Source organism: Nuphar pumila, chromosome 16 (genome assembly GCF_984573655.1).
Source record: "Nuphar pumila chromosome 16, dmNupPumi1.hap1.1, whole genome shotgun sequence".
NCBI lineage: Eukaryota > Viridiplantae > Streptophyta > Magnoliopsida > Nymphaeales > Nymphaeaceae > Nuphar > Nuphar pumila.
The window spans coordinates 15557209-15572637 of record NC_143264.1 but is presented as its reverse complement, the minus strand read 5'-3'; the positions used below and the strand labels follow the sequence as shown (position 1 = coordinate 15572637).

The following is a 15429-nucleotide window of genomic DNA, read 5'->3' as shown; positions in this document are numbered from 1 at the left end:
TTTGAAGCTACAACCATTGCTGATTTCAATAACTCAAGAGACACAACATCCATGAACAGGCTTCTGAGATTACACATGGGTAATGGTTGAGTTGGTGGACATCAAGACAGCAAAAACTTATTTAATATAAAGGAAAACAAAGAAATAAAAATAATTAATTTTCTAATGGAGCAAAGTGGGTTCTCATTAACAAATTAAAGCCTGGAAGGCATTCCTCCAGCCACAACCAGAGTTTCACCAGTTATATATGAAGCATCATCTGATGCAAGAAATGCAGCTGCTGCTGCCATGTCCTCTGATGTCCCCAGCCTGCCGAGCGGGCATTTTCCTTCAATATCCTTCTTCTGCATGGGTGGTTTATGATTAGTCCATAGTCACAAATATTGTTCTCAGAATTTCATGACAAGGGAAAATCTTGGGGAGATTTTGAATTTTTTTCTGGAAAGGTCTTAGCAAATTTTTTAAAAATGATAAAAATAAACAATAAAAGGAAAAACATTATTTTACACATCTAAACACTAAAAATAATTTAAAAATGATGATATATATAACTTAGAATTGACAAGTTATCAATAACAACTAATAAAAAATAATAACAAATTAGCTCACTATAAAAAAAATCAAATGACAAATGTCAAGCAACACTTATAAATTGAAAACCACATCCAAAATGTTCAAAACAAGATTACAAACCATGAATCTGACTTTCCATCTACAAAGTTTCCAAATACAAATTATAAAACATAACTTCGTATGATTAATTACAATAAACAAACATAAATATGGTTAATTAGCACACTAAGCATTGTTGCGAGTGAACAACAACAAACATAAAATAAATCTTTTTTTATGGTAAATTAGCAGCCAATTTAGAAAATTTTAGCCAACAAAACCTGTGATAACATCAACATAAAGCCGATAAAATAAACATTTTAAAATGTGCAACATCAATCCTTTTTATAATATACTAAAAATAAAAGAGTGGATTAACTCAAAAAAAAAAATTTGGATCAACACATGCCCTTCTTCACTTTCATTTTTGAAAGACAAAGGATGGGTCCCTCTTTTCGTTTTTCTTGTGTTTTGTAGTTTTTTTTTAGAGAAAGGAAGAGGTGGTCACTAAAAGGTGACGACTTCCACAGAGGAGGAGGTAATCAAATGACAACCCTATTCCTCCTGCCTTTCTTCAGAGGGATAGGAGGAGCTGGCTCCTCTCAATCCAATGTTGTCAGTGTCGTATGGTATCGTACAATAGGATATGTTGTATCCTAGAATCGATACAAGAACCGATATGATAACAACTCTTGTATCGTTAAACCCAATATTATTGGACTGCATCGGACCACATCATTCAGAGGGTGTATCGTACGAAATCGTATGAGTCAATTTTTTTTCTTTTCATTAAGTTTTCCAGTGCAAAAACAGTGGTGACAACCACTTATGGCCTTTTTAAGCATCCAGGGTAGGGATGTAAATAGTTCAGATTCGGGTCAGATCTAGGCACTACCAAGTCCGACTTAATCGGGTTTGGTTTAATCCGATTCGGATGAAAAAATATAAAAACCAACCCGGATCTGACTAGCTTAAAACCCACTATTTACACTTAATTGGGTCGGACTTTTAGTCAGATTCGGGTTGAATGCGAAACTTAATACCAAACCCGAATCCGATTATTAATTGGATCCAGATTTGGCTACCAAACCGGCTTAATAGATTCCGATTCAGGTCGGGTTTCGGATTGCAACCGAACCATTTACATCCCTACTCCAAGGGTCATTTTGACATTTTTTGGTGTTCACCCTCCCCAAACCATGTTTGTTTGCTAACTTATTGATTTTTTGGGATCAAATCAAACCCAAAAGCTGGGGCATATCATAAATCTGAGCCCTACCCTAAAGCCACCCATTTCTATCTTGAACAACTTTTTTTGCCTTTATCCTTCAAAACCAAGATCTAGAGATATGACTGAAGGTGTTTGAGCATGGCTACATCAAGACTTGACATGGGACCATTACATACCGGTTTTATGAAGAGCATAAGTTGCTTAACCGATGCAATTATTATAAAAAGAGATTCATGGGAGCATTTCACAAAACAAAATGTGGCTGCATGCACTTCTAGTCAACTGCGAGACATTAAGAAATGGCAGATAAACTGTCACATGGGTGCGGGTGTGGGGGGTGCAGCAGGGAAAAAATGTAATATATATACAACAACAACAACTACGCCTTCATCCCAAAACAATTGGGGTCAGCGAAAAAAATGTAATATATATATATATGAAGTTTTAACCGTTAACATTTAACAGTTAACATTGTTATAATATCATTCATCATGCATGCAATATATCAACCTAAATATCAATCAAATAAGTAAAGCAATTACATAAATCAACCTAAATATCAATCAAATAAGTAAAGCAGAAAAGAACTAAATTACATACTAAAGTATATCCTGATGAAGTAATGGATCTTAATAATTTTCTTCTTCATCATCAAATGCATCATTAGAAGAAATACTGGGTTCAGCTAAATCTATGTTTGTTATGTTGAAATCATGCTCTCCCTCGAAGTCACACTCTTCTTCATCAACAAAGTATATCTTGATATAAAATATATATATATATATATTATATACATAATAAAATCAGGAGCAAGGAGGGGGGATCTGCCCCTCCCCTATCAAAAATAGGGAGGGACTCAGCCCCTCCCCTAAAATAAGAGGGAGCAAGGACGGGGGCACAACCCCCTCCCCTGCCGAAAACAAAGGGAGTAGGGGGGCTCAGCCCCTCCCCTGCCGACCCAACAAGAGAGCGAGAGGGGGGATCGCCCCCTCCCCTGAAATCAAAGGGAGTAGAGTGGGGGGCTCGGCCCCTCCCCTACCGAACCAACAAGAGAGCGAGAGGGTGCAGGGGGGGACTCAGCCCCTCCCCTCCTGACCCAACAATGGAACAGGGGGCTCGGCCCCTCCATTGCCGACACAAGAAGAGAGTGAGAGGGAGCCAGAGGGTACGTAACTGCGATGAGGGAGAGGAGGAGCCTAGGAGGTGGTGTCGGGAGGAGAGAGCTCGAGCTGAGCTGCGCGGGAGAGGAGAGATTAGGGCAAAAAAAAATTTTGCCCTAATCCTCCTTTTCATCATTTTTTTTAATGTCTTAAACATGGACGAAAATAACCTTGGGTGCGGTTGCGTTGACCGCACCCAGGGTCGTGTTGACCGCACCTGGTGCCGCACCCACATCGCGTCGACGCGGGTGCGTCACCTGCTTTGCCGAGTCCCTGTGACTTAGCAGATAAACTAGCTATTACAAGAGAACTAGAGGAAGAGAATGAGAAAACAATAGTAGTAAGAAATTGGTGGTTGGGATATTCTCAGCTATTGGAAGATCCATAAGTGCCTCTTGAGAAATTTGTGGAGAAAACTGGCAGCGTCAGTAGGCCTACTAAAGTGGAGCTAGAAATCCTACAATATCAGAAGGGCAACGACATGGTAGTAGGGACACGCAGCAGTGGCACTGGGCATGTACCACCCCTTGGCAGTAGTAGTAGGGAAAGGAGACATGTTTACATTTGGATCTCGGGTTCACGCTCCAATTATTTATAATTTACTTCATGTATCTTTCTTGTTTTACCCCTTCCTATGTATTATTTTAATTATAAGTTATCAACGGTAATTCTGTCATGTAAATTTTCATGATTAATATACTGCCCTAGGCCATGACCCACATAAGGGAATTGTGCTTGCAGTTTTCAACCCACTCTATCTCTGCACCTGTACAACTTGTTGAATATTCTGATATTCACAAAATTTATCATAGTATCAGAGCCACGATCGAAGACCTGTAATCGATGCAAAAGGTATGTCTAAAGAGATTCTTCATCTATCTTCTTCTCCAAGTCAGATTTCATTCAAATTTCTTCTTAGGATCTTCTCTTACCTGATTTTCCTTTATCCTGTTGACCTGCTTGATATTTCCTTTTTAAAATCCTTTGATTCCCAATTGTCTAAGTCTTGCTATTTCTAAAATAATTCCATCATTTCCCCTTCATATTTTGATCATCTTCTTTATTTTTTAGTCAATTGCTAAGTCCTTGTGTTTTGAAACTTATTTTGGTTAAGCCCATATATCTTGTTCTTGATCTTGATTTTGTTCCATGGCACAATCACATTCATGGCATATCTTGTAATACTCCGGTTGTGCTTGATCTCTAATTCAGTTTTTTTGATCTGCAAAAAAAAAATGTAAATCCCTGATTTATTGATTCTGTCCAATTTAGATCGAATTGTTATCAAGTTATATCGCAAGATGATCAGTTATTGAGTTATCAGTGTTGTGCCCATGAATCCTTAACATACCCGTAACGTACCCGTGATTTCTCGCCAGAATTCGTTTTGTGTACCTAACCTTTATTTCTCATTCATTCTTCTGTTAATTTCTTTTTGGTTACTCATGGATCCAAAATTCCCTCAATCTAGCCTTTCATCCAATTTCCTAAATCGTCTTATTTCTGAAAAATTGAATAATGTCAATTTTGTAACTTGGAAAAGACAAATCGCTCCTTTTATCAGGAGCCAAGATCTTTCTAGACATCTGGATGAATTGGTTGCAATCTCACCAGAATGTCACGCATGAAGAGGAAGACAAAAAGGGGATGTCCTTTTATCTATACTTCGAAATCCAGAGTATGTTGCCCGGATGAAGAGGGATTAGGTGCTGGTAGCATATATCACATCCACTCTGTCCCAAGAAGCTTTGATTGGGATTCCAAATAATTGTACGACTATGCAGATTTCTGAAGGGTGATGTATTTAAAGAAGGAATTCCAACTTTTAAAGGGAAACTTGTTTATTATAGACTACATGAACAAGGCCAAAAGCATCATCGATCAACTAGCTATCGTTGGGTGTGAAGTGCGGAATAAAGAAATGGTGCAACAAGCTTTGAATGGTTTGGGACCCGAAAATCATGTGTTGGCCACTATGCTAGCATGTTTGCCTCAGTTGTTGAAGTTTGATGATCTGAGATCAAATCCCTTGTGCTATGAGATGTCCTTAAAAAGCCTGTCTGGAGAGCTAGATGTTGTTGGAGATTCTCATGAAGTGCTTATATCTGGCACTTCGTACGATAGTGGAAGAGGTGGTTTCCCACGAGCAGGGAGAGGATGTGGGCGCAAATCAAATCAGGGAGGAAGAGGGTTGTTGCCTAGATTGCTGCCCACACCTAATATTCCTCCTAATGTCAATGTTGGTTCAAAAATAAATATCCCTACCTATTACATATGCAAAAATCACGATCATGTGAAATCCAATTGTTGGTTTAAGGATGACCTGAAGTATAATCCTGAAGCAAGAAACAAAGGATAGCAGACTGGGTCCAGATCCAGATCAACTTGAATCAAACGGAGCAGATCCAGTTTGATCCAAACCAGAAAAAGGCAAAAATAGAGGCGGTCATTTTTTAAAAATACAATTTTTGGGCCAACCATAACTCGATTTCAGAAAAACAGGGCACCAACGTGCTCAAAATTATGAGACGCATCTAATGATATACATACCTGATTTTCACCTACGAATTTTGCTTGAATTTAATTGAATTTCACTCAAATTTAAAGGTTAAAAACAATTTTTTTCTCAAATATTAACTGGTTCATCTCGGTCTTGTCAGTGAGATCTAGGCCGCGGCCAGACCCAGCTGATGGCACCTATTTTTAAATATATTTTCCATGATTTTTATTATTTAATTAAATATTAAATTAAAAATTCATATTTTTTTAAAACTAAAAATCATGAAAAATACACTATATTACACTAAGAACAGGTAAAAGACTGTGCACCTCACATCCTGTGTCATTTTGTTTCCTATACTGCTAACAGAATACATATATATATATATATATATATATTAACATCATATTCACTATTAGCGTCATATACATCACCTACAAAAAGATAAGGCAGTGATAAAAATTCCTTTCAAGTATAAGACATAAAGTCATATTTACATAGGAAGAAGAAAAAGGACAATTATTCCCTTCACATAAAAAGTAACTCCCTCAACAAGATCTAATTACAACTTCCTATAACAGACAGTTAACAATTAAATTTTTTGATCAACTAATCTACTAAAATTAGGCTAACTACTAACACTTATACACACTGAAATGGCTACAAGAAAAAAACTTGGAGATTACTGATACATGAATTTCTAGAGCAGTAAATCTTGCATCCATATACAAATTTCACTTTAGATCTAGTTACAACTTTCTATAACAGAAGAATCAGTTATAACTGAATTTCTAGAGCTGTAAATCTTACAGAAAGAGACGCCCCTGCCCCCAACATTCTCCCACACACAAGAAAATGTTTATATGGCATGATAAGAGATATCACTTACAATAGCTTCGTTTTCAGTAATAAAACCAGAAAAATGCGTAGGTACAAATCCAGGAGCCAAACAATTGATTCGAATATTTGGAGCCAATTCTGATGAAAGAGCCTAGAAAAGAACACATCATTTAGCATTAGAAAAATCACATTAGATTTGTAAAGGAACAAAAATGTTAACATAAGTAGAAAAAAAAGTAGTGACATTGTCATGATTGCCCATATAAAAGGTAAACAAATGAAATTCATAATTCTATTGTTACAATGAATCTTCTCCATCTGACAATGCCTTGACATTGAATGCAAACCTTGTAATACATAAATGAGAAAACTGGAATCCACTCAGTTTCAAACTTCAGGAAAGATGCACGTGGAATGTTTGATAAAAGGTCTAGACCAAGTATTATCTGCTGAGATGTGATGAGCAACAGAATGGGTTGTAATGTTCAACCTTGGAGGGTGGAATCAGTGTAATGAAATCAAGCGGAAAGCAAACCTTAATGTGCATAAGTACAAGAGCAAGTCCTACAAGGGACAATACAAGTGTCAAAGGCAATACAAAAGCACCTAAGTGCATACAATGGCTACAAAGAACCTAAATGTGTGCAAGCACAAGTCCACAAAAGGACAATACACAAGTCAATCAATGGCCAACGCATGAGATCATAAGAGGCACTAAAGAGCATACACAAAAGAACATAAAAAAATAATAATATGTATCGAGATAGAATGCTTAGGAAAACATGACATCTAATGGGACAAAAGGTCCTTATTTATATACAAACAAGAAGGCCAAGAGGACCATATAGCTGTTGGGAAAGGCTCCAACAGCTATATTCACTAAAAGACAAAACTGAATATAGCTGTTGGAGATTCCCAACAGCTATATTGACTAAAAGACAAAACTGCCCTTTACAAAAGTGTAAAGGACAGAATAACGAAAGAGGTCAGTTCTGCCGCAAAAGAGCAGAGCCCATTACATGTACAAAATTATCATTCAGCCCCTAATGGGCAGAGCCTATTACATGTATAAAATTACCACAATACCCTTAAAGGGTATTACCTATTACTAAGGAAAGAAAAACAGTTTAAAATTATATAATATATACATATACACTCATATACGAATATATACACTCATATATATATATATATATATATGAATCAACACATTTTAATAGTAAGCATTGGAGTCTCAAAAGTGGAGCCTTTAAATCATTCCATGTTTTTCACCCTCTAGCTGGAAATTCCATGGAGAGCACACATTAAATGATCAGTAAAATGTCTCAAATAAGTTCCTTCTTCTAACACCTGTTTGCCACTGCCCAATTGTAGCACACAAAGTTCCTGGTATCACTCATGGTGATATTGGGGTGAAATTTGGAAATAGAGCCTACAACACAATGGATAATGGTGTCTTACTGTTTCATCAAGTGCACATTAGTGACAATGAGCAGCATACTGAACCACTGTTGATACAGCAGAGTACTTCAAAACAGCAGCCTAGTTCTTATCAGATGGATGAATCACGATGAAATTAAGTTTCCACATTAAGAAGATCATCACGAGTGAGACATCTTGCTGATAGATGGGTAAGCTACAAAGCTTTTTCTATTAAGTTATTTGCAGCATCCCTAAAGATTGAAAGAGAGTCTAGAAGTTTTCATGAAACTAGCAATGACCGGTAGTGGATAGATGCCATGAATGAAGAAATTTCTGCTCTACATGAATGTGATACAAACCTCCAAACTGGTACAAGTGACCATTACTTAGAAATTGAAATGGATATATTTAATGTCTTAAAGCATTTTCTCCTTTTTGTACAATTTTTTGGTTATGGGTAAGTTTATTCATTTTCTTGCATTATTATTATTTTATCTATGATGTGCCACTAAATGAAGTTGGCAAATGTGGACCCTAAAATAGATATTCAATCAATATTCAACCAACCATAAAATTTGCCTTGTCCTCAAGGCAAGGCTTGGAACCCAACAACTCCTCATCTATGTCACCTAGGTATGGGTACAGGTGTGGGTACGACACAGCGATTTCAAAAAATGAGGGTATGGGGACACAGGTATATATATATTGTATGGATCCAATGCAAGATCCACATATATGTAGGTCCAATCTAATACAGTTTTTAGTAAAAGAGGAACAACAGATTTTAATAAGAGGAGTTGTGAGATGTCATTTTGAATAAAAGAGGGGGTGTAAGTAAAAAATTCATAAAGGAGGGGGTGTAAGTAAAAAATTCATAAAGGAGGGGGTGTAAGTAAAAAATTAATAAAGGAGGGTGTTCAAAAATTTTAAAAGATAAATAAAAACTCCTCTCACCGCCTCTCTCTCTCTTTATCTCTCTTAGGGGGTACGAAGAAGAAGAAGAAAAGGAGGTAAAGAAGATGGAGGAGGTCCGAGGTAGGTACCTCTCTCTCTCTCTTCTTCTCCCCTCCTACTATCGAGGGCGAGAAGGGGTAGGTACCTCTCTCTCTCTCTCTCTCTCTCTCTCTCTCTCTCTCTCTCCTACCGAGGATGGAAAGGGGGAGGTTTGACAAAAAAAAAACAAAAACTAGAGTGTGGGTTTTAGGTTGGGTCATAGTTGGACCCGACCCGCAGTCCCATGTACCCATGCCGCACTCGGTACCCATATGCATGTTGGGTCGTGTTGACACGGGTACGTGGCCGGATTAGCAGTGTCCCGGTAATATAGCTCCTCATAAAGATCCATATTTTCCATAAACTAATACTATTCGCTAACTTCCATAAAATTGGAGATTTAACATTTTCCTCATTTCCAATCATGCCTTGCCTCCAAGGCAAGAAAACACAAGAAGGCATGAGAAAAGACATTTGTCCTCAAATTTGGCTTATAGCCAACCCTATCTTTAATTGCTTCATGGTGATATGGGATTCTTTGAGTCCCTTCTAAAGTTTTCAATAGGAGATATTTGGAACCATGCTTAGTCGATTTGTCCTTTTTTTCTTTCTTTGGGCCCCTCAAGTGGAGATCCTCTTTTAGCCTCTTTTTTCTCTCCTTTTCTTTCTTCCACTATAGGCATCTATATGTTTTAAAATTTGTATCCAATGTTAACATTATGTACCCAATATATATATATATATATATATATACATATGTGTGTGTGTTAATATATTATATTTATTTGTATGTAAACCGAAAATACTCGGTCATTTTCTTTTGTAATAGGGGTCACCCCACTAAGGGCTGAGTTTGTAATTTTCTTATTTTTATTTTTTATAAAATATGTAACATGTGACTGATTAGGACAGCCCAACTCCAGTTAGGCTGCCCTCTTTGCCCATTGTTGTGCTTATAAATAGGGATCTCCCTATTCTGTTTACTCAATGCTTTTTTAAGCATTTGTTAATGAAATTTATTTTTACTTTGTGAGTTGTTGGTGTGTATTTTCATTGTGTGAATTCTTTTGGTCTATAAGTGATCGCTATTGTATTGGTATCTCATTGTAGCCTTTGTGGGACTACTTTGAGATTTTGTTGGTTTCTTTACATGGTATCAAAGCCATCGGTTAAGGATCTTGTTCGTGTAGACATGAGAGCATGGATCATGTGATCGTGGGCTCATGGTGTCTAAAGAGTATTTTGCTTTAATTCTATCTTCATTGTTTCTTGACTCTCTCTCTTTTTCTCTTCTTTGTAAAAATGGAGGATGAACGAGAAGTTGTCATCTCCATTCCCGTGAGACTCAATGATACAAACTATGTGATGTGGTCATCCATAGTGAAATACAATATATAGGAAAAGGGACTATGGGGTTTGGTTAATGGCACCGAAAGAGAACCTAAGTTTATGCTTACCAAGATCGAAAACGGCAAGAAAGTAACACTTCAAGGAGAAGAAATCTCTAAAGCCGTTGCCGAATATGAAAAGAAGATGGAAAGAGTGGAGGATAGGTCATTCCAAGATCATTGGATGACTCATCAATAGTGTTGACATCGAGAAGCACTCAAGTTTGGCAAAATTTGATTTTGCTAGTGATGCATGGAAGTATCTTAAGGATATGTATTGTCTAAAAGACGTAGCTCATGTATGTAAAGTGAAAAATAAAGTTAGAACTATGACCCATGAAGAAATTGTTAAAATATATATATATATATATACCTATATATATATATATACATCCGTATATATATATAAGTATATATATACATATATGTATATATATATATTATTTCTCATTTAAATAAATACCCGATAGGGGTATTCTTGTAAAACCACATATGTATCTTTTTTCCTTTTTATTTTTTCTCTTTTTCCCTTTTTCCTTTTTCTTTTTTCTTTATTTTTTCCTTTTTGTAATGACCACAAGGGGGGCCCACACTTGTAGTCGTCGGGGCTCCAACGGTCAGATTTCTGACCGTTGGGGCTCCCAACGACTACAAGGGAGCCCCCCTTGTGGTTCCTTTTAGTGCTTCCCTCCTCTATAAATAGAGGAGGTCTTCCCCTCTTAAATGTATGGGTTTTTACACCCTTCTCTTCCTTTTTTCAATAAATCCAACTTATGACTTTAAGTCATTTCCTATATTTGCGAGTTTTTGTGTGTGCACATTTGGTGTTTGTGTTCTTGGCTCTTGTAGTCACTCTTAAGGAGTGACTTTTTCTCTATTGGTGCTTCCGCCTCTTTTCATTACATGGTATCAGAGCTCGGTTGGTGATTGGGCTTCTCTTTTGACATCTTGGAAAGTGTGCCTCTCAAAGTTTTGAAGAAAGGAAGTATATTTGGTGCCGATGGAACGTGACTCTAAAGTGGAGCTCTCTTTCAAGCTAAATGGGTCCAACTATCTCATGTGGGCCTCCGCTATGGAAAATCATCTAAGAGGTAAGAAACTTTGGGGCTTTGTTATGGGGACTACTCCCGAACCCTCTCTTGTTCTTACCAAAATTGAAAATGAAGTTGAAAAGGCTTTAGATGGCGATGAGCGCATCAAAGCCATTAATGAACATCAATCCAAAATCGAGGATTGGGAAAGCAACCATGCCAAAATCTTGGCATGGTTTATGAACAACGTAGATCTTAAAAATTGTGCCAATATTGCCAAGTTTAGAAGAGCCAATGAGGCTTGGTTTTTTCTTAAGGGTATGTATACCCAAAAGGATCTTGCTCGGCAATTCTTTTGCCAAGAAAAAATTCGTTCCACCAAACAAATGGATATGAGCGTCCGGGACTATTTTAGCTCTCTAACTCCTCTTTGGGATGAGCTTGCCCTTCTTGAGACCAAATGGGTTGCTCCACAAGACATTGAACTAAGAAGGGAACAAATTGAAAATGAGCACTTTTTTCAATTCCTTCATGGACTTCGCCCGGAATTTGAACAAGTGAGGGCATCTCTTCTCCATAGAAGCAAAGCCCTACCTATTGAAGATGCTCTTGCCGAGGTATGTCAAGAAGAAACTCGACTTGGCTTGAGCATTAGGAATGATGAAGTTTTGGCCGTTAATAGGCCCGGATCAAATGTTAAAGCATATAGACCTCCCCACTTTAACAAAAATATCAATGGGCCTAGAAGGGGAATAATATGCCATTATTGTAATGAACCGGGTCACATTAGACCGGCTTGTCCAAAACTCAAAGGAAAAGTTGTCGTGGTTGGAGAAACTTCTCCAAAGAAGGAAGAAAGTACCAAAGAAGGAGATATCAAAAAAACTCTAAATCACATCTCCGAAGTTCTTTAACATCTTCTCAAGACTTCTCCTTCAACATCCGGGGCCGCCATTGCCTACTCTTCATCTCCTCTAGGTATGTGGATACTAGACTCCGGTGCTTCTTTTCATATGACATCTCATAAAAATTCTCTTTCAAATATTTTTTCCGAACCTATATCTTCTTGTGTTTCAACGGCCGATGGTACATCACTAAAAATTGAAAGTATTGGATCTCTTGATTTCAAAAACTTCTTTGTTCCTAAAGTAAGAATCGTTCCTAAAATAAATTTAAATCTTTTTTCCGTATCTCAAATCACCGATCATGGATGCCAAGTCTCTTTCTCACCTAAGGATTGCACCGTGCAGGATCTCCAGTCAGGGAAGCTGATTGGGCAAGACCATAGAAGGGGTGACCTCTACTTTATGGATTTTTTGACTCTCCCATCTAAGGCATCATGCAATCTTGTAAAAGACAAAAGTATTGGAATATGGCATGAGAGACTTGGCCATCCAAATTTTGTAAAAATGTCTCTTTTTCCGTTTTTGAACAATACTTGTAAAGACAATCACATGACTTGTAAAGATTGCATTTTTGGGAAATCTAAAGCTATTCAATTTCCACAAAGAAGTTACTTTACCACTCGGCCATTTGAACTTATTCATTCCGATGTGTGGGGACCTTCCCCTATTTTGTCTAAAGGAGGTTTTTCTTATTATGTGGTATTTATTGATGATTTTACTCGATTCACGTGGATTTACTTCCTAAGTCACAAATCTGAAGTTTTCTCCTTCTTTAAAGAATTTCATGCAATGGTCAAAAACCAATTTTTGGGAAATTTATCTATTCTTAGATCCGATTCGGGAGGCGAATATATGTCCAATGATTTTCAAAACTATTTAAAAGAAAATGGAATTTTCCACCAACGTTCTTGTCCCAACACTCCACAACAAAATGGACTTGCGGAAAGAAAGCATAGGCACATAATAGAGACTACAAGAACGTTATTAATCTCAAGAAACATTCCAAAATCCTTTTGGGCCGAAGCGGTTCTAACCTCTATATATCTTATCAATAGAACCCCTTCGTCCTCTTTAAAAAATCTTTCTCCATTTGAAAAACTTTACAATATGTCTCCCGATTACAAAAGACTAAGAATTTTTGGATGTAAATGTTTTGTTTTAACTCACAAGAATGATAAACTTTCCCCTAGGGCTATTGAATGTATTTTTTTGGGATATGGCGAAAAACAAAAAGGGTATAGATGTTTTGACATACTTAAAAATAAGCTTTATATCTCTAAAGATGTCACATTCCTTGAAGAGGAAAGTGGTTTTTCACACCAACCGAATGAAAATATTGATTATTCATTCTTATTTGACTTATTGCCTAAAGAAAACATCATAGATGATCATATTGATTCTAATGAATCTCTTAGTGAAGATCTTGTTGAACATCCAAATGATGATCAAAATCTTGAAGAAAATGTTTCAAGACAAATTCAAGTCTACTCTAGAAGGAATGAAAGGAATCCTCCTTGTGCCCTTGAAAAATTTTCCCAAAATGAGTTCACCGAAGAGACTTCTCAAAGAAGATCAAATCGGATTTCCAAAATACCAAATAGATTTGTTTCTTATGATTCTTTTTCGCCTAACTTTCGAGCATGCCTTCTTGCTCTTCACTCTTTTCATGAACCATCTCATTACAATGATGCTAAGCAATATCTCATTGGAATGAAGCTATGCAACTTGAACTTAATGCTCTTAAAAAGGCACAAACTTGGGAAATCATTGATCCTCCCAATGGCAAGAAACCCATCGGATGTAGATGGGTTTTTAAAGTAAAAACTAAGAGTGATGGTTCATTGGAAAGGTATAAGGCTAGGTTGGTAGCCAAAGGATATGCCCAAGAGTATGGGGTAGATTATGATGAAACCTTTGCCCCCGTTGCTCGAATGACTAGTGTTCGAGCTCTTATTGCTATAGCCGCAGTTAAAAAATGGCCAATTTTTCAACTTGATGTTAAAAATGCCTTTTTGAATGGTAATTTAAATGAAGAAGTGTATATGGAACCACCTCCAGGTATGGATTTAAATGGAAAATTTTTGAAATTAAAAAAGGCTTTATATGGTCTTAAGCAAGCACCTAAAGTTTGGTAATGATAGGTTTAGTAACGTATTAATAAATTTAGGATTTTCTTCTTGTTATACTGACACTGCTCTTTTTGTGAAGAGAACAGGTGACTCCATTATTATGCTTCTGCTGTATGTTGATGATATGATCATCACTGGGAATGACAAAAAGGGAGTAAATGATGTTAAGTCTATGCTAAAAGATACCTTTGATATGTCTGACCTTGGTTATTTGCGATATTTTTTAGGTATTGAAGTAGCTTATTCCGAACGTGGATACATCTTATCTCAGATGAAGTTAGCTGCTGAAATTTGTACCAAATCAGGAATATCTGATGAAAAGAAAGTTGAGACTCCCGAAGTTATCAATGCAAAACTTAGACTTGAAGATGGTGTTCTTCTTGAAGATCCAACTCCCTACCGTCAATTAATTGGATCCCTCACTTATCTATCCATCACCCGTCCTGACATAGCTCATGCGGTTCATGCAGCAAGCCAGTTCCAGCATGCACCTACCACGGTTCATATGGCGGCCGTAATGAGAATTGTGCGATATATCAAAAACACCATCTCAAAGGGACTCTTCTTATCCTCTTCCTCATCCCTTGAATTGACTGCTTTTACTGATGCTGACTGGGGAGGCAATCCCAATGATCGTATCTCAATTACGGGTCTTTGTATCTTTTTAGGTGAATCTCTCATCTCGTGGAGATGCAAGAAGCAGCAGAAAGTCTCCTTATCATCTACGGAAGCTGAGTATCGGGCTATGGCGATGACAACTATGGAAATCGTATGGCTCAGAAGTCTCCTTGCTGACATGGGCGTCCTCATTTCCACTCCTACCAAGCTCTGCTGTGATAACAAAAGTGCGATATACATTGCCAGCAATCACACCTTTCATGAACGGACAAAGCATATCGAGATGGATTGTCATTATGTTCGAGACGAATATCTCAGAGGGACTATCTCATTACCATATGTTACTTCAGAATATCAGCTGGCTGACTTCTTCACCAAAGCGCTTCCAACTCCACGATTTATGTTCCTCCTTAGCAAACTTTCGGTCTTCTCCCCGTAAAGTTTGAGGGGGCGTGTTAATATATATATATATATATATATATATATATATATATATATATATATATATATATATATATATATATACATCCGTATATATATAAGTATATATATACATATATGTATATATATATTATTTCTCATTTAAATAAATACCCGATA

The 15429-nt window shown here is 37.0% G+C and overlaps 1 protein-coding gene across 2 annotated transcripts in view; it reads right to left on the bottom strand.

Moving 5' to 3' along the window:
* IBR1 (indole-3-butyric acid response 1) overlaps positions 1–15429 on the bottom strand; it is a 39786-nt gene continuing 24357 nt past the window's right edge. The window contains exons 5-6 of one of the 2 annotated variants that reach the window (XM_089992214.1): positions 6393–6494; positions 1–344 (exon numbers count right to left, since the gene is read on the bottom strand). In XM_089992214.1, the coding sequence (XP_089848340.1) occupies positions 195–344; positions 6393–6494 (252 nt within the window). In that variant the 3' untranslated portion in view covers positions 1–194. The remainder of the gene's footprint in view (positions 345–6392; positions 6495–15429) is intronic. The other variant, XM_089992215.1, reaches the window with a different exon arrangement.